Source organism: Natrix helvetica (genome assembly GCF_964273705.1).
Source record: "Natrix helvetica genome assembly, chromosome: 1".
Lineage (NCBI taxonomy): Eukaryota > Metazoa > Chordata > Lepidosauria > Squamata > Natricidae > Natrix > Natrix helvetica.
The window spans coordinates 289727364-289754804 of NC_138548.1; the positions used below are offsets into that span (position 1 = coordinate 289727364).

At 39.2% G+C, this 27441-nt stretch overlaps 2 protein-coding genes across 2 annotated transcripts in view; one reads left to right on the plus strand and one right to left on the minus strand.

Moving 5' to 3' along the window:
* The first annotated feature begins 1119 nt into the window (after window positions 1-1119).
* Window positions 1120-13223, plus strand: NIPAL4 (NIPA like domain containing 4). Its single transcript, XM_081937381.1, has 6 exons — window positions 1120-1334; window positions 7899-8147; window positions 8937-8993; window positions 10011-10101; window positions 10418-10578; window positions 11358-13223. Exons 1-6 carry the CDS (start codon window positions 1289-1291, stop codon window positions 11960-11962), a joined length of 1209 nt encoding a protein of 402 aa, XP_081793507.1. The 5' UTR covers window positions 1120-1288; the 3' UTR covers window positions 11963-13223.
* Window positions 13224-19553: 6330 nt separating this feature from the next.
* ADAM19 (ADAM metallopeptidase domain 19) overlaps window positions 19554-27441 on the minus strand; it is a 71735-nt gene continuing 63847 nt past the window's right edge. Inside the window, exons 21-23 of the mRNA XM_081935859.1 lie at window positions 26399-26617; window positions 24673-24825; window positions 19554-21073 (exon numbers count right to left, since the gene is read on the minus strand). Coding sequence (XP_081791985.1) covers window positions 21020-21073; window positions 24673-24825; window positions 26399-26617 — 426 coding nt within the window. The 3' untranslated portion in view covers window positions 19554-21019. The remainder of the gene's footprint in view (window positions 21074-24672; window positions 24826-26398; window positions 26618-27441) is intronic.

Genomic DNA, 27441 nt, shown 5'->3' on the forward strand with positions numbered 1-27441 from the left:
TATGCCAGTTTTCTATTAAGAATGCTAAACAGCAGCAAGATCCATAGTTAAAAGAAATACTCATCCACAGAAATAAATTGGCATAATCACAAAGCCATCTAAAGTGCCAGGTCTGCCTGCAATAAGACCTTGCCCGTGCACAGGTTGTCCTTGGTTTACAACAGTTCCTTTTGTACGTAAGTGCTCAAAGTTATGATGTCACTGGGAAAAGTATGCCAATTGATACCCTAGATTTGCATTTCTATTTCATGCAGGTAAGACTGGTGACACTGCTGATATCCCGCTGCCTGGAGGACCTGGAGGACCTGGAGATTTATAAGGAGTCACCGAATCAGCTTGCTTTCAGAAGTTGTGGGAGCTTCAACACTGGAAGCTTTCAAGAAATGGGACTGTCATTTGTCAGAAATGGTGTAGGATCTTCTGCTTGGGTGTGGGTGTGAGAGTTGGGCTAGATAACCTACTACAAGGTCCCTTCCAACTCTGTTAATGTTAGACTCTGTAAGCCTTAGAACAAGATTACACTGAATTCAAAAGAAAATAAGATAAGTAGCTCAGAGTTGAACTGTGTAGCCCTTGGTGTTGTCTGAACTTGGTTGTTTGCTTGCAGATGTTTTATTACCTGACTAGGTAACACCATCAGTGATGAACGTGGGGTATGATCACACATTCAGTAAATCATACCTCGCCGAAACAAAAAAGAGTGCATATACAAAACTTAAGAAGGAAAAATAGTTTAAATCAAAGTGGAAAAACGGATGGCCTTTCCATCTTTGAAAATAGACTAAGGGGCCCGAATTTATGCCTAAGAATTTTTTAACCAAGAAAGCGCAGGGGACTCTAGCCTCGTGCCGAAAGCCAGGCACAGAATGCCTACAAGGGCTCGTGAGTGCCGTGGTCCGCTCCACGGTCCGTCGACCTGGTAGTTCCAGGACAACAGGTCTGTGACGCGCGAGGAGACACCACGCAAAAGGAGTGGGAAGGAGTGGCGCGGCGCGGCGTATCACTCTGGAGCAGGTGCGATCCCACTTTCGCCAGGTGGCAATTTTCAAGCTCCGCGCAGGTTGGGCGAGGCGTGGCGAGGAGAAGGGAGGGGAGCGAAGGCCGTTCTTCCTTCCGAAGCGGACGGCCGAAGGGAGCCAACAGCGAAAGAGGGAGGCGGCAGCGAAGCCAAGCGAACCAGCGGGGGCACCAGGCGCGCATCTCGCCCCGTCTCCAGCTTTCCTCCCTGCCGCGTCTCCTTCGCGGCTGCCTTTTAGGATGTGCTGATTCTTCTCACCCCGAAGCGCGCATGGAGCTCCCGGAGCCGCTGTGGGTGAACAGGAGCTGTGCCAGCGGTGAGTGAGCGCGCTCGTCCCCGTCCCCGTCCCCCCATTGGCTTTTGAGGAGGCTCCCTTTCCTACCCCCTTGCATTGCTCAGGTTCACGGAAAACCTTTCCTCCCCTCCAAATTCGTTGAATTCTAAAGAACGATTTAGGGAGAAACCTTCCTCACCCACCCACCCACCCACCCCCTCCTTCTGCATATACCCGACTTTACCTGTCGTCCCTGGGAGAAAGATGCAAGAAGACTGATTTCTAAAAAAAAAATTGATCAGAAAATGCATAAGGTCTCCGTCTCCATCCCAACTCTTTCCCCCCACTTGGCCCTCATTGCCTCCTCTTTAGGCACAGCTCTTTCTCCTGTGGGAAGAGGTCTGAACCTACCCCTTTTCTTGGCTTCCAGAAGTTTCTAGTCAACTCTTCCTCCTTGCCCTCCCTTTCCTCCTACAAAATTTAACCAGAATGAAGCATACTATATAATTCAGTATTTCTCAACCTTAGTGCCTTTTAAGAGGTGGGGATTTCACCTTCCCAAGCAGAATTCTGGGAGTTGAGGTCTATATTTTTTAAAATTAATCTGTCAAGAGTGATATAATTGCTGGATCAAAAGGGAGATGAGTAGCTGAGGGCAAGATGGTTTTTTTTTAATGAACTTAACCACTTTCCTAATTAATTTTGCATTCAACCGCAAAACAGTTTGCACTGGGATACTTACTGATTTGGGACTAAAAATTCAGCCATGTATTTTTATTTAATGCATGGTGAAACCACACAAGACCCAAGATTGTGGTATGGTTCATGGGAAGAGAGTTGCCTCCAAACTGCTTTTGAAAACAATCTCTTTGTCATTCATGAGTAACTCTCAAGACAAAACTGGAACTCATCTTCCTGTGATACAACTGGGGGAAGATCAAATAGAGGAAGCAAAGATCTTGAGTATATAAGGAACAAATCAGCCCCATCAAGCCACTCCTGTTTGTCCTAAGCCTACAAAGTTTGTGAAACCAGAAAACCAAACCTTATTAGAAATGGAGGTGAAAGGAGCAAGGGTGTGATTGCCTAATATCCTCCCACACTCCTGCTCAGCTTTTCAGCTTCTTTTATAGAGTTTGTTCTATATTTTGCTAAGGAAAGGATTGGGTCTGTTTGTTTTGGAAGAAGATTCTTCTGGCAGTAGATCCTGAAAGACTTATTAGAAACCTTATCCAGGAAAGCAACCTGCTAATTCTACAGATTGATATGTAATCACTTCTTCAGAGCAATAATGTTTTCCAATTTGCATATTAAGAGGCATTATACTGTTGATCATACATAAATCTTTGCCACTCTGTTGTTAAATTACCAATGTAGATTTAATTTATTCTTGCAGGAACAAAGTTGAGCCTTGTTTCCACAAACTAAATCCACTTGTCAGAGTCAGTAGACATTGCTAGTCTTTCCCAGTATTATATATTGTTGTTTTTATTGGCATCAGAGGTGGTTTGGCCCAGTTCGGCTGAACCGAAGTGGAATTCGGGCCTGGATCACAAAACCGGCAGCGATCCAGGTCTGCCACACCCCCGAACTGGTTCCCTCGCTGCCGCTTGGCCACCACCATTTTGAATTTTAGTGACTGCGCATGTGCGGTTCACTGTAAATTGTTCTGCGCATGTGCAAACAACAATTTACATTGAACAGCACATGCAGCAATAACGCCGTGAGCAACCCATCCCTGGGTAGCATGTCTTATTACATGTGTCTAGTTAAAATTTCCCGTGGTCGACAGGTTTGTGTGGGTTAATTGTGAGATTCTCTAGCATAGTCTGCAAAAATTTAGAAGAAAGGCAAGTTGCCTAAGTAAATGAACAGGTGTATATGAATTGCTAAAATATCCCATAATAAGTTGGGATACCTGATTGCCTCTACAAAACAAACCTTAGATCTGAGACAAAGGGACTCCGATTGAAAAGTTGCCTTTTCCTGATTCTAACAGAGGAGTGTTCAAAATTATTTCTTCTTCCTTTGGGACAACCATGACCTGGATCACTGAGAATCTCCATAAGGCATTCTTTTTTAAAAGTTTAAAAGGAAATTCTGCTTCTTTAATATGCTTTCTGCTTTATCACCACTTCTTTCTGCTGTGTACATGGACTAGGCCTAACATTCAATTCCTTTCTATTCAGAGGGCTTTGAACTTAATTTCTTACCAAAAAGTGCAGCAGAAGCTGTCTTAATGTATGCGTTAACACTCTCCATTTTCAGCCTCTTTCTTTCTGATTATTTGCTTTTGAGGGTAGCTATTGCAGAAGAAGGAAAGGGCTAGCTATTACATGACATTAGGCCATTGTGGCTTCAGAACTAATAATAATTCTCTTTTTGTTTTCAGGCTCACAAAGACTGTCCTGTATTAGGCAAAGTGCCAGGGTCTAAACACCACCAATACTATATTTGCATTGCTGTAGATATAACTTAGCAGCAATTTTCTTTTTTTTTTCTGTTTCATTTGACAAAAGACAGATTTGAGTTTCCTGTTCCCTCAGTATATTTGGTCATTATCTCTCCTTTTGTATTTAAGCAGTTTTAGCAAATTGATAAAGAGCTGCTAATATTTTTTTCTGTAATGGTTCTTTCAATTCTAGTCTTTAGTTTCTGATTTGTGAACATATCCATTCAATGCATACTACTTCTCTATTAAAACTCAAACAAGGAACCCTCACCCCCAAAAGCAAATGAAAGAACAAATGAGATTATTTATTTTTAAGAATGTGGTTTTGATCCAGGGTTGTCTGGTTCAAACGAACAGACGCTTCCTGACTTGTTCAAAGGAGCCCTGTCAATTTCTCTCGATGCCTGGTTCCACTTCAATTTCTGAATATGCAATTCCAAAATGTCCATGACATTCAGGAATGTATATATTTATTAACCAAATTTATACATCGCCCATTTCACTAATGAAGTGACTGTGGGGGATTTACAGATTTTTAAAAATCCATAAAATCCATATAAAAAATAAAATTAACAAAGTTAAAAAAGCAGTTAAAGGACGGAATTAAAAAGATGGAGGGATTGCCCTTAAGCCATGAACTAACCCCAAAGTTGCATATTACTTTTCAGCCCCCATGCCAATTGGAAGACCCAGATTGTTTTTAGATTTTTTTATTAATATAAATAAAAAGAGTAACATGTTCAAAATCCATATAAACAGTGTGTTGTCTGATTACAATTCTTTTGAGTATCATCATCATAACAGTATTCTCTAATAGTAATCTCATAATAACAGTGCTTTCCCCTCCTAATATTAATACATATTAATTGTTAATATTAGTCAAAATTAATAAGTTACAGTAAACAACCCTAATAATAAAATTAATCTTTCTCTTGTAATTTTCAAAGTGCTAACTTCTGTTTCTCCTATTTAACCATCGATAGATCCCATACCTCAAAATATCCAGTGTCTTCTTTTTCTTTAATTTCAAATGTTAGTTTATTCATTTCTGCACATTCTAAAATTTTGTTATTATCTTTTCTTCTGTGGGGAAGACCCAGATTTTAATGCTGTTCTGGAATACCAGAAAAGTAGGAGTCAGCCTCTCCTCAAGGGGAAAAATGGATTGGGGCAATAACAGAGAAGGACCTCTTCCTGGACCCTGTCAATCAAAGTTCTTTAGCGGCCCTGCCTGATTGGGTGGGATGGGCCAATGTAACTGGGACAAGACAGGGTAACCTGGGCCCATGGCTGGAAGGGCTTTAAAGATGTTCACAAATACCTTGAATAGCTGGGAAGAGGGCTGTGATGGGCAAGGAGACAGAAAGAACTATATTGTCTGAGGACAAAATCCACTCATTACATATCTGGATTGGAATATAATACGAATAAGAATATAATCCCATCAAATCTGAAACTTTGTGTGTTGTAAAGAAAATGAGGTGACAGAAAAGGGATCGAAGGAGGATTTTAGAAATAGTACTGGTGTCCTAAATACTTCTTCATTATCATGTACTGCATTAGTTCTATATTTGCAGCTCTGGCCATATAGCAATCAGTCCACTGTTTCGATTTTTATGTCTTAAAGGTGATTACAGCTAAATCTCTCTTTTTTAATTTAAATAAACTTTTTAAAATGAATAAATATTTCTTTGATGTGCTTCATTTGTTCTTTGATAGCTCTGGTAACAGTGTTAGTCATTTTGCTTCCTTTCTCAACTTCTCTAAGGAAGCTATGTTTGACTATATCATAGTATTCTGTAGTGCCCTAACTAAAAATGTGCCTTTTCTTATTTCGTCCTTGTCAAATAAGAATAATAAAACCAGTTGGAACAGTATTTTAGTATTAGCAAAAGTCAATTCTTTATTTCTCAATAGATCTGTATTTGTTAATTTTCTAATTATATTTATGCCTCTTTATACAAAGTTTTAGACAGTTGGACTAGTCCTGGGATCATTAAGTCCATTGGTGGACCAGTGTCTCAGAAAGTGGTGTTATCTTTGGCACTAAAGGAGTCTTTATAGAAAAGATGAGATGTGAATGTAACAAGGTCTCACTTTCTACAAAATAAGCATGTGTATGGTTATTAGAAAACGTCAGAAGCAAGCTGGTTGAAATAAGATGTAATACAATGGGATATATTAATTAAAATTAATTCCATTTTTCTTAAAATGGAATTTGTTGAATTTATTTTGCAGACAAACACTTTGTTCTTTTGAAGTATTCCCTTAATGATGATCTGTAGGGATTCTCATCCTTTTCTTATAACAAACACATTTTGTCATTTGATGTTTACATGCTAAAGACAATCCTCAGCAGTTTCATCTTTCTCAATTAATTGTTCTTTATTGTGGCTAAAATTCCAGCTGAAGTTTTGGTTGAGTGCCAGAATACAACATGAATTATATCAAAGAAGAAAATATAGCTATTTTGTCATTCTAGATTATACACATTCATACTTACAGGTGACCTGAAGAGAAAGGGGTAAGACTCAAAACATATTGTACCCTGAGAAAGTTTTGAAAATTCACCCTCATTCTCTCTATATAAATTCATATGTAGCTGATTTCAGAGGAGTTGCTGTTTCTCAGGCTGCTTTGAAGATGGGATAGTTGAGAAGAAATATTTAGCTCTTGAAACATAAGTATACCTGTAATAAAATTAATGATTTAAAATATTTATACTCAACATGCATAAATATTACTTTCACCACTGCTAGATAATGTTTAGTTGCTTCCCCAATTAAATTTCCACAAGTCCACATCTACATTGAATACTCTATTTCAAACTTTTTTTTTCATTTTTCTTACAGAGCAGCTGATCAGGATCTGTGAAAAACCTCCAAACCCCCCTCCCATATTTTCTGATAACCACACCACTCCAATTTAGCATTGACAATAGAGCAAGGGTGTCCAGTTCAAGGCCTGTGGGCCGGATCCATCCCTCGGGGTGCTTAAATCTGGCCACCCTGGAAACAGCAAAGGACTGGCCTGTGGTGCCTCTGCCAGCGAAAACAGAGCTTGTGTGTGTGTGCGCCCGCACACCCCTGAGCTCTCTTTTTGCTGGCAGGGGGGTTCAAGCGACTGTCCAAGCTGAAAACCAGGCTCCAGGAGGCCACACACATCCCCCCCCCGAGTTCCATTTTCACTGGTAGAGGGCCACTCCCTCCCATCCCAGCCATGCCCCCCCCAAGGTCAAACACAACACTGATGTGGCCCTCAATGAAATCGAGTTTGACATTCCTGCCATAGAGAGACATCTCAGAACTTGTGATAAAATATTATCATCTCATTATTTTCGCCTAATAAAATGGAGACAAGCTTTCTTTGGGGAAGCACTGGAACAGTTAATTGAGTATGTACTAAATTGATGTGTATGAATTGAAGGTTCCTGTAGATCATCTTTCAATCAGGGATCCTTTTAAAGAGTAGAAATGGTCAAAGGCCATTTACAAATACTAATTTATTGCAGAGCAAGGCTAAATGTGAGAACATGCATTGGAAGGACAATTGTTTGCAGCAGAAGCAGGTTGCAAATCCCGGAGCTACCGTTTTGCTCGTGCTCATTCACGTGTGATGCTTCTGCACATGCGCAGAAGCATCCAGGCAAGTGGGTGGAGCCTCCCGCCACCACCACTACCAGTTTGCCCAATCCAGACTGAACCGGGAGCAACCCACCTCTGATTTACAGCAATAATGTCATAGTCTTAGAAATATGTAGTTAAAAAACCAAGAAGCTGTAGGTTTCCAATACATGGTCTCACCTAAGATGAATTTCAAGACTGAAATAAACCTTGAAAATATTTGTAATCCAAGAAGAATACAGTACCTCCCAGATTGTTGGTTCTTATAAGGTTGTGTTTTAAGGCATCTGAATTCCTTGTTTCTCAATTCTTCTCCTTGCATGGATTTAGAATGTATATTTTTAATCTCATAGTTTTTCTAAGAAGTAATTAAATGCCACTCGTGGTGCAAGAATCCAAACAAAGAAAGAAAGATTCCTAGCAATAACAATCTAGGAGGTTGCATGCAAAATTAAAAATGTGTGGCTGCTAGCTGTCAATGTCTTAATTTCTAATCTTCTCTTCTCCCCCACATTTCCTTGTCTTGCTTAGGCTCTCTGGTCACTCTGGCTTGCCTGAATCATCATGCTGTTTGTCAAATCATTAAGAATGTCAGTTTTCCAGTTTCACCTCATACAAATCTTAATTTAAGCTCCAACTGGATGGTACAAGTTGAAGACAAATATGGCTTTTACATTGGCTTGGGCTTGGCCATCTTTTCAAGTTTTCTCATTGGCACCAGTGTCATCCTCAAGAAGAAAGGACTGCGTCGACTGGTGGAGAAAGGAGGCACCAGGGCCGGTATGGATTTTTTGATTTACGAGAGGGGACAGAAAAATATGTTTTTCTAGAAAAGAACTCTAGTGGCATTTAAGCCAGCATTCCCTAAGCATTACCATATTTGGAATTTAACTCTCACAAAAATTCAGAGCCAGTATAATCAATGGTATGCTGACTGGGAATAATGGTTGTTAGAAAACACAGCAGTCAGGTTCCAGGTTGAAGAAGTAATTAATACCTTCTGGCCTCTGGAGACCTCTTCAGATATCACATTGAATTCATCCTGTATTTTGCCATTTTAAATGCACAACCTGAAAATTTAGAGTCAGTATTCACCGCATAAATCCAAGTGGATTAATAATCCAGTCCTGTTTGTAGAATAACAATACTTTTTCTAGCATAATATGTTTCTGGAGAAAATGTTGAAAAACAAGTCTGTAACAATGTACACTGCGGCTTATGATAAAATGTTCACATCAGAGCATAAGGTTATGGCAGGTAATTTCAGAAATGTTAAATCAGGGGAGTTCAGTCCATGCACGCAAGAGGTGTGTTTGTGTGGGAGGGATTTTAACGGCCTGCCAGTTCAGGTACTATTTACTTCTCTTTCTTGAAAGGCATTTAAGAGTCTTTGAACATACGTGTGTATGTTGTGGCTTGTGGGCCAGTTGTTGTTTTTTCAATCTAAGCTGTTGTTTCTTTCTCTTTTTTATGTTTAAGTACTGTAAGGTTTTGTTTGGAATTTATTTGATTTTATATGGAAGGTTTTTACAAAATGCTCCTCTAAATATGTCTTTTTTATTGCCTCAGGAGATGGAGGTCATGGCTATCTAAAAGACTGGCTGTGGTGGGCAGGTTTGATAACCAGTAAGTACGATTATATTTAGCCAAGCCTGGGTTAGTATCTGATCAAATATTGAACCTTGATGATTACTGAGGACTTATTTCTACTGTGTTTCCCTGGGCTGTAAAGATTATTTCACATGCTACAGTTATACAGAAGTTGTTTCTATGACGTTTTTTTCCGTCTTTTTATACTTGAAGGAGTTTATGTTTGAATACCTTAAATATCTTTTTGTGCTTAAAGGCCTCTTTGCACGGAGAAGCCTGGGGAAATTATTCTTTCAGATCTTATCACCATAACATAGGAATGTTCAGGAATTTAAATGATTCAGCTTTCAGAAGAGACATTTGCTGGTCAGAGCCAGCAATATGCCTTGTAGTACCTTCAGCAACTGACAAATTTATAGTGGTGTGAGCTTTGATGGGCTGGGAGGCAGGGGGTTGGACTAGAAGACCTCCAAGGTCCCTTCCAACTATTGTATTGTAAATATTTGCAGGCAACTTCAGTCCCCCAAAATGTACATACCAAAATATATTCTGAACACACTACACAATATTTTTCTAGTTTTGCTACACCGGATCTCTAGAAGCTACTGTCTTGAGTCATTGATTATTGCATTGCAATTTGAATATAGCATCATTTGCTCAATCATTTGGATTCCTTTTCTTATTTACAAAGAGATACTGGCAAACTGGACTTGGATCTTGATCTATTGGAAAACCTGGGGGACATTTTGTTGGAAGCTAAGTGTCTTACAGAGACTGTGGTGCAGATAATCCTTGACTTACCACCACAATTGGGATCGGAATTTAGATCGCTAAATGATTTGACTATAACGGAGATGTCACGTGACCACATGGCTTAGCAGCCACGTACCTGGCAATCCCGGTTGCCGTTTTAAAGCAAATTTTATCAGTCATTATTGAAATACTCAGTTGCTGGAGTTGCTGGCCAGTGAGAAGCTAAATATCGGTAGTAATACTTGTAATTCACCTGTTCTTTTTTCTTTTCTTTTTTTCCCCTGGTGGCTATTTGCTCAGTGGGTGGAGGAGAGGCCGCCAACTTTGCTGCATATGCCTTTGCAGCTGCAACAATTGTTACACCACTCGGGGCACTTAGTGTGCTTATAAGGTGACTTCCTTTTATTGTGCTCTTTTGTCCTATATTTATTCTAGGCCTAGGTGTTGATAATGTGCTCTGGCTTGCCAGTAAAAATGAGATTTCTAATCTTGTGCTAATATACCAATAGCCAGATATGTACTTAAGTCCTGCTTTTTTTTTCCCTCTCAAAATTGAACTTGCATATTAGTTTTGTGTTTCGGTGTGTTTAATCTACGTCAATTAATAAAAATACAGATTTGTAAGGACTTTTATGTTTGTTATCAGTAATTTCCAAGTGTAACAGGAAGACTAAGGCTGTATTTCTGCATTTGTCTGTTGTACCCAGTGCCATTTTGTCCTCTTATTTTCTTGGAGAACGGCTGAACTTGCTAGGCAAACTTGGCTGCATGCTGAGCATTGTGGGTAGTACCGTTCTTGTGATACATGCTCCAGAAGAAGAGGAAATCACCACTCTGGGAGAATTGCTTTCAAAACTGAAGGAACCAGGTAAGCTTATGAAATAAGGTAGCAAAGGAATGAAGATATTGTGTTTAGTTGGAATGTTATCATATCTGAACCAGTTTCCCGGGGCAATGATATGATGATTGTAAAAGTGTTTTGCACAAGGGTGTTTCTTCCATGATTTTGTACACATTTGGGTTCGGTGGCATCCCATGGGCCGTTCCAATTGTCTTGCTTCTCTTTCCCAAGGGAGAACATCTTTCATGAAACTCTTATGTCCGGTTGTCAATTTTTTTTTTTTACATTTCATTTTGAATTGATATAAATTTCAAATAAAATTTGGTCTTCAAAATGAGATACAGGGAAACAGCTTTTGATGTTCAGCCTTTCAGAGAAGACAGGTATACAGAGCATGAATGCCTGCCTTTCACTGAATCTTATCCTTAGAGCTATATGCAAAGTTGCAAAGTAGCCCTAAATTCAATAATTGGAATATTTCAGTAATTTCCCAACTCTAGTGGTTTGCAGCCAGAAAGACAGGATTTTCACACCTGTCTCCTAGGTTTCTCCTTGCCTCCATGTTTTCCAGGGCCATAGGCTTGTGTCCTTAAAAACTTTGTTGCTGTGTAGTCTTAAATCTTGTTCTTGCATGTGTAAGAGGATGCCCATTCCTTACATTAAACTGACTGATTTATTTAAGTTCCTAAAAACAATGCAGTGCTGTGTTGTTATACCCATCCATTTATTATACTTGTGCTAAGCATTGCATTCTGTCTTATATAAAAATGTCACGATTTGTCATATATATTTTTTATTTCTTCCAGGTTTTCTGGTTTATGCCAGCATCCTCTTGGTTATCAGCTTAGTTCTGATTTTTTTCCTAGCACCACGTTATGGCCAGACCAATATTCTCATCTACCTCTCCATTTGTTCTGTGATTGGGGCTTTCTCCGTCTCTTCCGTTAAAGGGCTGGGCATTGCCATCAAGAGTTTTTTCACTCACCTGCCTGTTCTACAAAACCCATTGACCTGGATACTTGTCTTCACATTAGTGGCTTCTATTGCTACTCAGATCAACTACCTCAATAAAGCCCTGGACATCTTCAATACCTCTATGGTGTTTTCCATTTACTATGTGCTCTTCACCACTGTTGTCATCATAACTTCAGTTATCCTCTTTAAAGAGTGGGTCACCATGTCTGTAAAAGACATTATCGGGACAGTATGTGGATTTCTTACCATTATTTTAGGAGTCTTTTTACTCCACGCTTTCAAGGATATGGATCTCAGTTTGAAGAATCTGCCACAAACACTCCAGACTTCTAACGAGCCACCAGCAATTAAGGATGGCAATAACACTTTAATAGAGCTGGATAATCCAGACACCAAGGATCAGAACAAACCCAAAGTATTCATGATCTTCAGTTGAAACCTAATTTAATATTTCTATTTGTTAGAGTAATGGGGCCAAACAGTGTAAAAACATGCATGCATCTGGAAGAATTTAAATGAAGCATCACCATATGTGCCTTTTGAAAACAGCAACCAACTTCAACACAGCTTGCTACCTCCACATTTCTGCATCGTGCTTCTCCTCTTTTCATCCTCGGCAATGGCACTAGATTTTGCACACTCTAGAATCAATAGCAGTGGTGATTGTATTTGTGTCGAACATGGGCATATTTCCTCTGCCTTTGGAAGAAATGTTCTACTGTCAACTGGCATTGTTTCTTCCGGATCTTTCTCACTCTTCCCCTATCTTCACGAGAAAAAGTTGTATTCATTGAAGTGTGTGAAGAATTTGAAGCTTCAAAAGAAAGAATTCTATTTTTTCCAGCTAGGTATACCCAAGTCATTTTTGAAAATATGGTAAAATAAATAGCTACAGTTCCCTCCAGAATGTTGTAATGTTGTAATGTTGCCCAAGACATTCAGAACTTTCAGTCATGACCTTATTTTTAAATAATGCAGTCTCAAAAAATTGCCCTAGCCTTTTTCTTGGATATTGGATTTTAATATACTTTGGTGCTTTCCCTATTTTAATTAATTTTACTGATAATATTAGATGTTCAGATACAGCAGCAGCTATCTTTAATTTTCCATAAATAATATAATTTAATTGAGATAATGCTTTGTTCTTGTCTCCATATAAAATCATATTTTGCTGATATTTTGGAGGAATGGGGTAGTTTCTATAATTTAGAACTCAGTTATGATCACGGAAAGTGTAAACTGGGATCAAAACTGTCAAAGGTTAATAAGATTTCATTAGTTATAACAAGTGAATGAGTTAGAGGCTTAACTGCCTATGATAATTATCACTAGCCACCCAATTTATGCTATTTTACTGGTTAATGAAAGTCTTTTTAGCCTGGATGACCAAGATGTTCTAATCTAAAGTGTTACAATTGTCTGTGCTTGTGAAGATTCACACAGGACAAGACTGTTTGAGCTAACTATTTATTTGTTGTATCAAGTGCAAAATTAACAAACTTAATTTTGTTAAGTTTGAAGGTCTGCTTCATTACAAAAAGCTTCTGGATAAATATTTCAGGCTGCTCTGAGTCTTGTCTCTGTGCTTCTAAATTAATCATCCTATTCTGATTATTGTAAAGTCAGAAAAGCAGACAAAGCAAGCTCATATATAGTTCCAATAAAGGAGAATATTTGTAGCTCAGGGTCGAAATGAGGTTCTTGGTGCTGAGCTTGCTTGTTTTCTTGCAGACATTTCATTAACCTAACTAGGTAACGTCATCAATGCTACTGATGATATTATCTAGCTAGGGTAATGAAACATCTGCAAGAAATCAAGCAAGCTCGGAAAGCCCCAAGAATCCCTCATATATAGTTTTTCGTACTTTGCTATTGGTCAACAGCAGAATGTAGTTCTTATTTATAAAAGAAGACTATTTTATAATGTAATACAGGGGTGTCCAAACTTGGCAACTTTAAGACTTGTGGACTGGGGAATTCTGGGAGTTGAAGTCCACAAGTCTTAAAGTTGCCAAGTTTGGACACCCCTGATGTAATAGATACAACTGCAGGAATCACAGGAGCACATGCAAGTTTTACAAGGAATACCATCGTAAGGTTTATTGGGGGAGTTCTACCTATGTATCGTTCATGGGATGGTTGGATGTGCTAAACCAAAAGTTTTCTCTGAACATTTTTTTTGTAAGATTGTTTATATATTTTTTGTAACAGTGTAGCACAAAGATGCCTTGCAATCGGTTTCCCTTCTGTTTCCTGGATCCTGGATTTGAAAGGGTGGCTTTGGGCCAGATACTCTCCTAGCCCAACTCACCTCAGATTGTTGTGGGCAAAATAGGAGGAGGAAGGAGTGCAGGTAGTCCCCAACCATTTGCTTAGTGACCAGTTACAATGGCACTGAAAAAAATGAGCTATGACCATTTTTTCACAATTACGACTGTTGCAGTAACCCCCCGGTCAAGTGATCGTCATTGGCGATCTTCTGATGACCAAAGTCAATAGGGAAGCCAGATTGATTTAACAACTGTTACTAACTTAATAACTGCAATGATTCATTTAACAATTGTGACAAGAAAAGTCGTAAAACAGGGCAACTCGCTTAAAAATTGTCTTGCTTGGCAGTGGAAATTTTGAGCTCAATTGTGATAAATGAAGGACTTCCTGTACTAGGTATGTTCATCGCCTTAATTACAAAAATAGTAATAAAAATGCGATAAAAAAATCTGACCCCCCTCCCAAATTTCCCCTATTTGCAGTAGCCATTCTCTTCTATACTTGTATTTGCTACTTTATTTCCAGTGCAAATGTTGTTTCTTGGTTTCTGAATCTTTGGATCGATGGGTAGATGGGTGAATAGATAGGTAAGTAGATACACTATATTGCCAAAAGTATTTGCTCACCCATCCAAATAATCAGAATCAGGTGTTCCAATCACTTCCATGGCCACAGGTATATAAAATCAAGTACCTAGGCATGCAGACGGTTTTTACAAACATTTGTGAAAGAATGGGTCGCTCTCAGGAGCTCAGTGAATTCCAGCGTGGAACTGTGATAGAATGCCACCTGTGCAACAAATCCGGTCTTGAAATTTCCTTGCTAATAAATATTCCGCAGTCAACTGTCAGCTGTATTATAAGAACGTGGAAGTGTTTGGGAATGACAGCAACTCAGCCACGAAGTGGTAGGCCACGTAAACTCGTCCAACATCAGTGTGTGACCTCACAAATGCGCTTCTGGAAGAATGGTCAAAAATTCCCATAAACACACTCCTAAACCTTGTGGACAGCCTTCCCAGAAGAGGTGAAGCTGTTATAGCTGCAAAGGGTGGACCGACGTCATGTTGAACCCTATAGATTAGGAATGGGATGTCACTTACAGTAAGTTCATATGCGAGTAAAGGCAGGTGAGCGAATACTTTTGGCAACATAGTGTAGGTACTATAAAAATAATAAAGTTTTCAAAATTAAGGTTCTACATTGACTTTGGGGATAGAAAGATGATATATGTGAAGCTTTCTGGATGGTTAGATGTAATGATCTGGTACTAAGGGTTGTTGTGCTCTGCTGGCATCAAAAAACAGCTTTTTGTATCTATTCCTTATGCTAAGCCATAATGTAGACTTTGTTTAGTATGTATAAACCCAGCCACTCTGCTTTGCCTTTCATTATAGTGAAGGTTTGTTTCACAGGTACTACATTTTCCAAAACTACAAAAAAATTAAACTCTGTCAAGCAAATCTTGTAAAACTTTGGGAGATCTTTGTTGCCAAAGAATGTATGTTACAATTAGATAATTGTATAATCAAGTTTTGCAAATGGCTTTATAAATGACTGAAATTTGTTCCTGTTTCATTCATAAGACTTTTAGCACAACTCATTTATTTCATGTAGAAGAACATATTGTTTTTATGAACTTCCAAAGCTGGTAATCTGTTTCATTTGCTAGTTTCTATTGCCCCTTAACATCTTTTCCAAAATTAGCCTTGTTCTCTACTCTGAACTTTTGAGTTTCCCTAATCTAGTCCAGGGGTGTCACATGCAGGCCACACCCACCATAGCTCCCCAAATGGCAAAAACATTGCGAAACATCATGTGACAGAAAAGTGCCGCGAGTTTGACACTTGTGATCTAGTTGGCCAAAATGCTTGATTAGGTGGGCCTGTGATACAAAATGCTTGATTAGGTGGGCCTGTGACCTGTTTCACCAGGATTCATGTATTGTTTTGTCCAAGGAAACTACGTAAGTAAATCCACATTGTTTCCTAGATTGAATTCAAATTGAAGAAAACTGTTCTCCAGCAATGAGGACGATTGGTTTAAAGAATAGTATCCCCTATCTCTTTAATAGTATCAATCCCCATACAATAATTTATGACAAATACATATTCAAATAGCAATCACAAAATTTATTCAGGGTATCTAGGCAAAAGGCACAACAAACTGCATTGTTCAAGTATTTGTATAGGTGTACAATTTGTATAGGTACACAAAAATCATATTGTAAACTCCAAAGTGGTGAGACATGGTAAAAAAAAAGGCTTCTTCAAAAAATTTTGTGTGGACATTGTTATACTGCAATTTAGGATTGTACGGTACTTCAGTTATAAAGGCAAAAAGGGCACGTTGGAATTCATTTAATCAAATATATCTTTTCCTGTGATCATGCAGCAATGATCATCTCCAGATAATGCATGGTTTGGAAAATGTTCCATTTTGCCTCTCCCTTCCCCCAATTTGGTGAATACTGATCTTGCCTTTTGCCTTTGAATCCAAAGCACTGCACAGCTATAGTGTTTATTAAACTTGGAAATAAGCTCCATGGGATTTTAGGAGTACAATCTGATTCAATGTGTATTGAGCTGTAACCACATGTAACATTTTTCTCCCAATCTATGCCATGCATATGAAAAAACAGAATTATATGAAGTATTATTAGTATTAAGGCATATACTGAAGTTGAGACATGTCCTGCATTTGAAAAGGCTCCTCTAGAACAGTGGCCCTCAAACATTTGGGCACCAGAGACCATTTCTGTGGAGAGAGGTTTTTCCGTGGACTGGGTGGCTTTGCATGCTGCCTGTATCCTGCCTGTATGGGTCTTGTTTCAGCGGTTCGATTTCTGACAGGCCACAGACCAGTGTAGATCCACAGACTGGGGGTTGGGGAACCCTGCTCTAGAACATAGTTATGAGATATACCAACATTCCCTCCATCATGCAGTAACTGTAGGAGCACAGTTTTTCTCTCTTCCATTATCACACAAGGAAATGCCCAAGAGGTAGAGGGAGAAGACATAATTGTATTCCTGCACCAGTGAGAAGGGAGCAGGATGCTAATTTTAGAACTTATGAGGAAGTCACTTTTAAGAACTAGCAATCTGATTAAAAAGATTTTTTTTTGCTGTAAAATATTCTTGGAAATACAGACACCTTGAAGCAATATGAAATAGGCCAAATAAAAGGTTAGTGGAAGAAAAGTGCATATTTACTCACAGCAGTGCTAAATTAAGAATTGGATTTTTTTTGTGTGTCTTCACCTACCACGCCCCTCAGTAAAATATTTTTAAGAGGATTCTGCAAAGTTTTGGAAACAGATTTTCAGATTATGGAAGACTTGAGAATGTAGGATATGTTTGTATTTCATTAAGGCAGTCATGACATGATAATGCTACAGCAAGGATTCAACTCCTGCAGCTATAATTTTGAATGACATTATAGTGATCGTATTGAAAATCTATCTATCCTCTTCAAAGGACCAAGAATAACTGTATGATAGCTGCACTTTCTAGCTACTTTCCTATTGTTAAAGAGTTGCTAGATTGGTGTGAGTTTGAAACATGCAACTAGGAATGCACAAAATACTTTGGCTTTAAAAATGATCCTTTCAGCCATGGCAAACATGGAGCAAAATAGTTGTTTGGTTCAAGAGTATGGTTATAGCAAAACATAGCAGTTTGTTCTGAGTGTGAAATTATGCTGGCAACTTTGGAGTCATTTTCAGCATTTTACCTGTTCTGAGAACTGCAGCTCGGAGATTACTTTGTGGCTTATGCCTGGGTTCCTTTTTCTCAACTTTTTCAGCATATAGGTAAACTAGCAAGGATTAAGTGATGCTCTTGCTATTATTATTCATACCGGATAAGCAGATGTGGAAGAGGGTTGTAGGGTAGAAAGGGTACATGGTTAAAGCAGAACCCTGTTGCTTGTTTCCTCTCTGGACTTAATGTTTTTCAAAAAGTGTGTGGGGTTTTTAGTTTTTACTTGATCAAATTTTCTAGAAAAAACTTGGCATGAAATGCTAATCTATAAACGATTGTAGCTCTCTGGCATGAAAAATGGGGAAATAGGTTGATTTAGAGTTTCCACTAAATCCTATGATCAGAATATTTTTAACAGTTTCAAGCTTTGTCCAACAGAATGAAACTATTTTCTAGCACAGGACTGTCAAACTCAAGGGCCAAATTGAGCCTGTAGGGTACTTAGATCTGGCCCATGGGGCTGTTCTGGAAATAGCGAAGGACTAGCACACGGTGCCTCTGCCAGAGAAAACGGAGGCCCATGGACGGCCCTCCTGAGCTCCATTTGTGCTGGCAGCAGATTGCAGGAAGCCATCACAGCTGAAAACGGAGTTTGGGAGCCGGTTTTCACTGGCAGAGCACTTAGGCCGTCACAGGTGCCCATGACACAAGTGACATTGAGCTAGGCATGCCCACCCTGGCCACGCCCACCCCAGCCCCCTGAAGTCAAACACAACCCTGATGCAGCCCTCAATGTAATCAAGTATGATACCCCTGTTCTAGCACAACACTTTCAAGTGGGTATTGAGAAAACCTATTTTGTTTTGAGCAAAAATTGCAACCTTTCCTATTCTGTGAACATTTCTACAAATACACTTCGTTCAGAAGGATTTAAATATAAAGGGACTAGAAAACTCTTCATTCGTATTACAAATAACTATACAGTTTTGCTAGGAAGTAATGAGCATCACAGAAAGATCATGGGAAAGATTTGCTCTTCTTGTAGCTACATATTCAGTAAGAAACATAAACATACAATATTACTTTGTACTCTAGCAATGTAAGTATGCAATTAAAATGCTATTTGATAAGCCCAGCATTAATCAAAAGCAGCTAATGCCCAATTTGAAATCATATTTTCAGGAAGATAATTTTAGATTTCTGTATGGACTCTTAAACTAGCATATGGCATAATTGGATTATAGTGTGTCACAGTTCAGATGCTTATAGTTACAACTGGAGTTGTACTACACTAACATATTATCTGCACTGTGGCTCTATATATCATATAGACTAACCATGGCAATTTTACATCATCAGAAACCAAACAGCATTTCTTTAGCACCAACATATTGCAAAGCAAACTGAAAAAAAATATCCACAGGATAAAGGAAGTACCACTTAAAACCTGAGAACATTTGTGAAACCTCGGATATGCCTCATTGTTACAATTGATTATCACTACAATTCAAGGTTGCTTAAAGTGCAAAGACAACTTGAGCACAGTTAGACAAACAATAGACTTTTATCAACTGCTCAACTAGCACCATGAATTTAAAAAAAAACCTATTTTGAGCTTCATGAACTGTAGTGAACGTCTAATTAGGTATCCCCTAATGAATTGGAATGAGAAACCTATAAAACTTTGAATGTGGGATGAGTAAGATAACATCCTTACATAAACACTGATCAATGGGACACTTATACATAGCTCTGCATTGCATTTTAATCAGGAAAGTCCCCATTATAATGGTGTTATAAAGGTTACTGTGGTACTTTATCAGATGACTTTGTTCTTATTATAAATTTGTTGTATTCTTTATGCCAATGCCAAATTAGAAAGTATAAAAAGGTACTAGTTACATTAAGGACATTCCCAAATGTTTTAAGTGAATAAGCTCAGTCTATATAGGAAAGATAAATAATTTTTTTTAAAAAAACTACCTTAAGCAGAGAGGGGCAGCAGTGACAAAAAAACTGTGTGGACCCTGGATAATCTCTCATCTTCTTTTGTCCTCATGAAGGTAAAGTCCATGCAGCAAAATCCATGAGCATCTCCTGGTATGTGAGAAATGGGTACTGATATGTGGGTAAATGATGATTGGTGTGTACTGTAGGCACAGCAGTTCAGAGTTCTGGTCTCCATTAGCTCACAAAATTCAAGAAAATTTAACAATTGGTTCTCGTGAGCCAGCACAAACCAGGTTCAGCACACCATGGGATATTGGGACAAGGGTTTGCTACATCCCTCAGAGCAAAAGAATTTTTAAAAGTCTTTTTGTTGCCCCTTCTTCAACTGTACCGTAAAATATTGTTTCAAGACCAGACAATAAATAAACTCTAATGTTACCTAAAATAGGCATAATACGTTTAAAAACCTCCCTTACCTCACCTACCAAAAAAAAAAAAAACCCAACCCCAGAAAAAAATTCTGCCCCCACCCCAGGCATGATAAAGTCCAACCTAATTTTCTTCTCTATTCTAGTCCCTCTAAAACAGCCCACTTCCCTCTTCATATAAAAGGTTTATGAAGTTCCTTTAACATGTTTTTTTTTTTTGGCATAGAGATGGGTGTCATATTAGAAGCATCTCTCCATTCTTCACTTTCTATTGAAATTACCTCATGTAACGCTTGAGGAAAGCTCAGCGACCACTTCCCAAAGTTGCATTTCAGAGATACATAAGACATCTGAAGCAAATAACAGCTGAGAAGAAAAAATGACAAGACCAGTTGAAGGTAAAAATTTGCCATCACAAAAATATCCCTGCACACTGGCCAGTGCTTGTTACAATTCCAAGGCAAATAGACCTGAGTATGCCTCAGAAGATCGTGGGAGTTCAAGGCAAAATATGGACTCATAAAATTTCTAAATTCTGAAAAGTGTGGACTGAAACAACTTTGGACTGAAATCTGACGCCATAGAAGAATGTAAGAGATTAAATATACAGTATGTAAGAAGATTCCTTAAAGGAAAAGAAAATTCTTCTCTTAAATGCACATACAGCAACATTCTTCAAATTGGGAAACTCTTCTATTTGGCCTAAAGTAGTTTGGGACTATCTCTCACCAGCATGAGATGATCTTAGGTCATCACATTTCTCTCTTCTTTCAAAGGCTTCGGATTTTGTTCCAGAAAGTGTTCGGAGATAGATATATTGATTCCATTATGCAATGTTGATTAATCAATCTGTCTATTGTTGAAACCATGAATTACAGGAGTAATTAAGTCCTCTGCTTCCTTCTGCATGCCAATTGAAACAAACAAATGTAATGGAGAAAGGTCCTTGGTATGTACTGGGATATCTCTAGACCTTTTCTAGAGAATTGCATCAGCCCATGCCACAAAATAGAGATCCTTTCCTAAAGGTTGCTCTGAAATTGGCCTCAGTTACTTTAGGCCTGTGACTTGTACAAAATGAAACAAAGCCCTTGAAAATTCCAAATGGAATTGATGCAGATTTTAGAACCAGAGGACAAATTTCAGCTTCTAAACTTCTGAGTATTTGCAGCTCCAGGATTTCTCGTGGCTCGATTCTACAAAAGAAAAAATAATTTTAGTATTTGTTTTTTCTCAGAGAAACTAGAAAATATATTTTCATTTAGATGAAACAATGGAGAGGGATATATCCAACATGCAAACATTTTAAATGTCACGTCACTTCTTTCCATAACTTGATCCACACACTGTAGCTCTGCTGAATGCAATAAAATAGAATGGGTATTAAATATGCATTGCATCTCAATCTAAAATGCTTTCTCTACTTTACTTCAGGTTTGCACTGACCACTAACCATAAAAATATGCTGTTGTTCTTAGCAGGTGTTGGACTAGAAGACCTCCAAGGTCCCTTCTAACAATATTGTCTTAGGCCATCTGTTACCACTAGGTTTCCGTCAGGATTTGCATTTCTGCTTTTTCCCTTATTTAGTAAACTTCTACCCAAGTTCACAAATGAACCTACTTGTACTAACTGCTGACCATCGAGTTATACATTTGAGCAATAATGCACTCAATTCCCCTACCCCCCAAATGCAACTACCTTGATCTTTGATACAGTAATTTTAAGATCCCTGCTCCTCACTCTTATCAGTTTGGGCATTCACAGCAAATCATATGAGTTCCCAGTCAACAACATTGGTTTTGGGAGTTCCGGTTCCGGCGGCGGCGGCGACGGGCAGCTCTTTGCCCGCTCCGGCTCCCCGGTGGGCTTCCCCACTCCTTGGGGGGCACAGGACACCCCGCAGAGGGGTCCTGCCGGAGGGGCGGCATCGCGGAGGTCTCCTGCAGCGGCGGCAGCCGGCGGGAGCTCTCTCGCGCGCCCAAGGCACCGGGGAGCAAGCTCGGAGGGCGCATCGCGTTTCCACGCCTCGCGCCTCGCTACAAGCCGACTGGAGAATGCTACAATTGAAGGAAGCAGCTGCGGTGCGGTGAGGTTGCCTCTCTCTTCATCCCTTACTTTGCATGAAGATTTGATTCAGCTTTTAAAACTTTAAAATAACTTTCGGAGCATTTTGGAGGTGCGGCTGGAGGGAGGGGGGTTTTCCCCCCCCCCTTGGACAAGCGGCAAGAAACAATTTTGCTCTCAGCCCCCGGGGAAGGAGGAGGGGGGAGAGCCAACGAATGAAGCCTCACTTAGGCTGAGATGATTTTCTTTTCAATTTAATTTTACATATTACAATGATTTGAGGACTTTTGGAACTTTTTAAAACTTTGTTACGCCTCTGTGCCCAAAACTGGCAGGGCAAGATGGCACACTTCCGTTGTCTTTATGAACTCTGAAACCTGACTCCACCTTTAAAATTCAGGCTTCCGGTTTTTGTCTCCGTGTCTCCCAGAGGAACCTCTTGTGGATTGGTATTTTTTTAACCTTCTAGGGGAAATTTTCTATCTATTGCCAGACTTATTGGAGAGATTCTCTTCTGCCTGGTTATTCTGCTCCCGGATTCACCTGGCTACCCTTCTTTTCTAACTGTTTACTTCATATTTGGACTGAACTTTTAACGTTATAAAGGATGGCATCTAAAAGACCCCCTCCTGGAAAACCTGGCTTTGCCACTTCTGCTCCAACATCCGCAACATCCAGTCCAGCCACACAGTCAAAGATAACAGAACTGATGCAACATAAGACTACAGAGATGGACTTTCAACAAATGCTTCAACAAATTCTACAGGGCCAGGAGGAAATCAAGAAACAGTTAAGGGAAATGAAAGATGAAATTAAAGAAAATCAAGCCCAAATATATAAGAACTCACAAAGACTGAATCTTGTGGAAGGGGGGGTGGAGGAGGTGAGGGGGGGGGTGGAAGCTGTGCAGAAAGGGAACAAAGATCTTGACATCCAACAGATGAAATTAGAATTTGAGAGAATGTCCTATTATCTTAGATTTCAAAATGTTATAGAAGAAGATGGGGAAAATATAAGGGACATCATGACAAACATTCTGGCTGACTATACACACAAAGAAAAACAACAGATGGGGTGGGATATAGATCTGGTTTATAGAGTGAACTCAGCTTATGCTAGAACACACAATGTACCCAGGGAGGTTCACATTAAATTCCTTAGAAAAACCACAAGAGATGAAATTCTGGGTGTACAAAGGGGGCAAGCATTGACATATCATGATATGGAGATAACCATTCTGAAGCAGATCCCTAAGAAGATTAGAGAAAAAAGAAAAAATTATTCGCAATTAGCGAATAAATTATACCAGAAAGGGGTGTGGTTTAGATGGTTGATGCCTGAAGGTATGCTGATATTCTGGGAGGAGACAAGAATCAGAATTAATTCACCCATAGAGGCGCAGGCCTTTATGGAAAAAAATAAAACACTCCTAGAGAAACCACCAGACACTACAACGGACACGCAGGACACGGGAGGGGCCAGAGCTCTGCCAGTGGAGGGAGATGGGGCAATAGCAAGAAGACTCAGATCACAGAAATAAATATGAAAATCATATTATTATAAATTGACCGAAAGTGAAAATGGAATTATATTTGGATTTTATATTGTAATGTTTAATTTGATTGAATTTAATAATAGAACTAATATGCTGATTATAATCAATTATATACTAATGCATTATATATAAATGTACGCTATGGGTATGGAGGGAGGGGGGCCTCACACACTTTGCAACTGCCAAAATTTGTATACCTGTCCATTTACCCTTTTCCCTATAAATTTTGAAAAACCAATAAAAATTTTATTACAAAAAAAAAAAAAAAAAAAAACAACATTGGTTTTATCCGCATACAAAGTATACATATTCATATCTTCAACCAGTGGTGAAATTCAATTTTTTTTACTACTGGTTCTAGGGCTTGGTAGATGTCGTACGGGAAGAATACTGCAAAATCTCCACTTCCACCCCACTCTGGGGGTGAGGTGATATTTGCCAGTTCTCCGAACTACTCAAAATATCTGCTACTGGTTCTCCAGAACCTGTCAGAACCAGCTGAATTTCACCCCTGCCTTCAACCAACATTACTCTGGCATACAGGAGCCGTAAACTGGTCACTTTCCATCAACCTTCCCTAAATAGAAGAATTGGAAACCAGACAAAATCTTTAAGAGCCAGGGGAACCATTAGGGATTCTTCAGAGATGCATTTACCACTGCCTGGAAATCAGTACACCTCATCTCCTAAGAGATCCGTGACTCTGTTGCTTCCCAGTCATTCCTGGGTTGGTTTCACCTTTTCATGCAGGGTTTAATAAAGGGTTCTTTTCAGGAAGACAATTGAGGCAGATGACCTTTTTGGGGGGTGACATCCAAGGACTAAAGAGTTCTCCAATGAAAGGCTTATCTGGAGTCTTGAAAATGTTCCAGTGACATTTCATTGCATCAAGGTTTTTGCATCTGTCACTTTAAAATTCATCTCTTGGTGAATTTTAGTTTTAGGCTTTTCTACCCCTGGAAAATACCATGCTACAATTACGTGGATATCTTTACTATTCATTTCTTAAATCAACGTACCTTTCTGTCCTTCTCCAAAAACAAGAAAAAAAATTGATATCATGTGTCCAGTTGAATATTTCCAAACAGGAAAAATATCACACAAACTCGAGTGTTATTTCCCCCCCCCCTTTATCTTTTATTTATATATCCTTGTTACCATTTGATAGCTCACCTCTGCCAAGACTGCATTCTGTATTCCTGTATTCCTTAAAGTGCCATGGGGTGGTACTGCTCCTGTATTCACTTTGGACAACCCGGTCCTGTTGCTTGAAGAGACTGGATTAGCTGGAAGTGCTCTCTGGGGTGGTTTTAGTCGGGAAGAATCCTAGGGAAAAAAGTAAGAATTCTTCAGCTTTTATGATACGATACAATAGATAAGAGATAGATAGGTAGGTAGGTAGGTAGGTAGGTAGGTAGGTAGGTAGGTAGGTAGGTAGATAGATAGATAGATAAATAGATAGATAAATGGATGGATGGATGAATGGATGGATGGATGGATGAATAGATAGATGATAGATAGATAGATGATAGATAGATGATAGATAGATAGATGATAGATAGATAGATAGATAGATAGATAGATAGATAGATAGATAGATAGATAGATAGATAGAAAGATAGATAGAGATAGACCCATTTTTATCACTGGATTTACCTATATGGCACCGCCTCGCTATTTCTCTGTGCATTCTCTAGCAATTAGTTGTACAGATTAGTGCAATGTGCTATATATGGAACTGATCTTGCAGAAAGTGCAGAAACCTCAGTTAGCATGAAATACAATAACAGCATTTTGTTCAGGCTGCATCAGTCTCTTCACTGAAGTCCCAGGACAGGCTCTCTGGTCGTTGTAGATAAATTAGATCAGACAGATTCCGAATCTAAACGTCATCATTGTCATGTCCATACACCCATGATGTATTTGCACAATCAGATTCAGGAAACTTTGGGCACTTTTGGTTTCAAGGAATGAACAATTGTAGCCTGTTAGGGCCTAGGAACTATTAAAACATAATATTGATACATGGCTTGGTTCACCCACAAGGCTAAGTTAAAAATCTGGAACCCAGGATTTATTAAACCAACTATACATTATGCCAAGCTAAAAATGAAGTCCTGTTACACCATCAGGCCACTGAAATGAGATGTTCTATGCAGAGAAGAGATTGGAAGGGAAATTCATTAGACACAAGGTGGTGCTGTCATTTCAATCTTATTGGTTTTGCCAACCAACTTCAATCTGTTTGAGGTGAAGTGGTAAGAGAGGTAAGAGAAATCTGGGTTGTGAGGAGCTCATCACTCTCCCTTTCTGCAGCTCTCAGGCCCCAATATATTACTCTACTAAACTTTGGCAGTAATCCCACCAAAATACAAAAATGCACGTCCTTTGTCATTTATTGATGGGAATCTTTTTTTTAAAGCTTAATTCTCTCATTCTGATATATACAAGCAAAACCTTTCTCCTGAAAACAAATACTTGTCTTATAGTAATGCTGGATCCTGAACTACTTTCAGTATATTACCACATCAACCACTATGCTCCCTTGCTGCATCAACCCATCAGTCAAAAGCCCTATATAATCCTATATATTTTCCTTGTCAATACTTGCTTACACAAAAGAACTATGAGCCGCTCATAGTTGAGTACAAGTGACAGTCAATCTCAGATATAAGGCACACCCAAATGATAGAGTCCATATATTTGTGTTGAGAAAAATATATGGTCCAATTATGCAATTGGATTGAAGCAGATACTTTCTACTCTAAAGTTACATTAGGACACATTTGGCAGCAAATACCAGATGTAGTTGTTTGAATGTTCACTATTTTTAAAACACCTGTACAGCTTACCCAGAGTTATTGACAAAGAGGATTTCATAGGTATATAAATTCCTCACCTGCTGAACCATGACTTTCGGAGGTGGGGGTGCGGGCCTGCTTGGTGGAGTTCGTTTTGGCAAATGCTTCTCCTCAGTACCATGTTCTAGAAAGGGGGGTTTCTTTGCGTAGTTAGCTGGAAGAGCCGGAGGTGGTGGCTTCCCCTGTCTCTTGAGCTCTGCAGGTGGCTCGCAATATAGCACTTCAGATTTTGAGAGCGCATTCTGTATATCAGTAATCTGCAAGCAAATCATACAAAGAGGGAGATGGCATTTATATTTTATTAGTTAGTGTGGCTGATCGACAACCAACTTTTTTCTGGCATCAACAGGAGACAGCATCAGACTGACCCAGTCTGGGCTCAAAACCAAAGGTGGTATTCAGCAGGTTCTGACTAGTTCTGGAGAACCAGTAGCGGAAATTTTGAGTAGCTCAGAGAACCGGTAAATACCACCTCTGACTGGCTCCGCCCCCATCTATTCTCTGCCTCCCTAGTCCCAGCTAATCGGGAGGAAATGGGGATTTTGCTGTAACCTTCCCCTGGAGTGGGGAGAGACTGGAGATTTTACAGTATCCTTCCCCTGCCATGCCCACCAAGCCATGCCCACAAAGTCAAGTCCACAGAACTGGTAGTAAAAAATTTTGAATCTCACCACTGCTCAAAATGACTTAGGATAGATTTAGTTCATTCTCCAGGGATTTGCATGGTTATAAGTGAGAACTGAAAGTCAAAGAACAACTCCAAATGTCCTGCAGGAATGTGTCCATTAAATCACCAGGAGTCAAACTCATTTTATCTTTACCTTTTCCCTACTCTGGCAAATACTCATGGAGATCAAACAGGTTTACAGCAATCACTGCACTTCTATTTTCCAAGCATCTTTCTTGAATGAGTGCTTCTAAATGCTGCCAATATATTTTATGTTCTGGCTTACTAAGTGTGTGTGTGTCTCTCTCTCTGTAAATGTATATATGGATTTTTCTGTTCATTCTTGTGTCCTTATTTTTATAGGCTCCAGTACTTGGAAGAGTACGTTTACAATATAATCTATACATGTTCCTT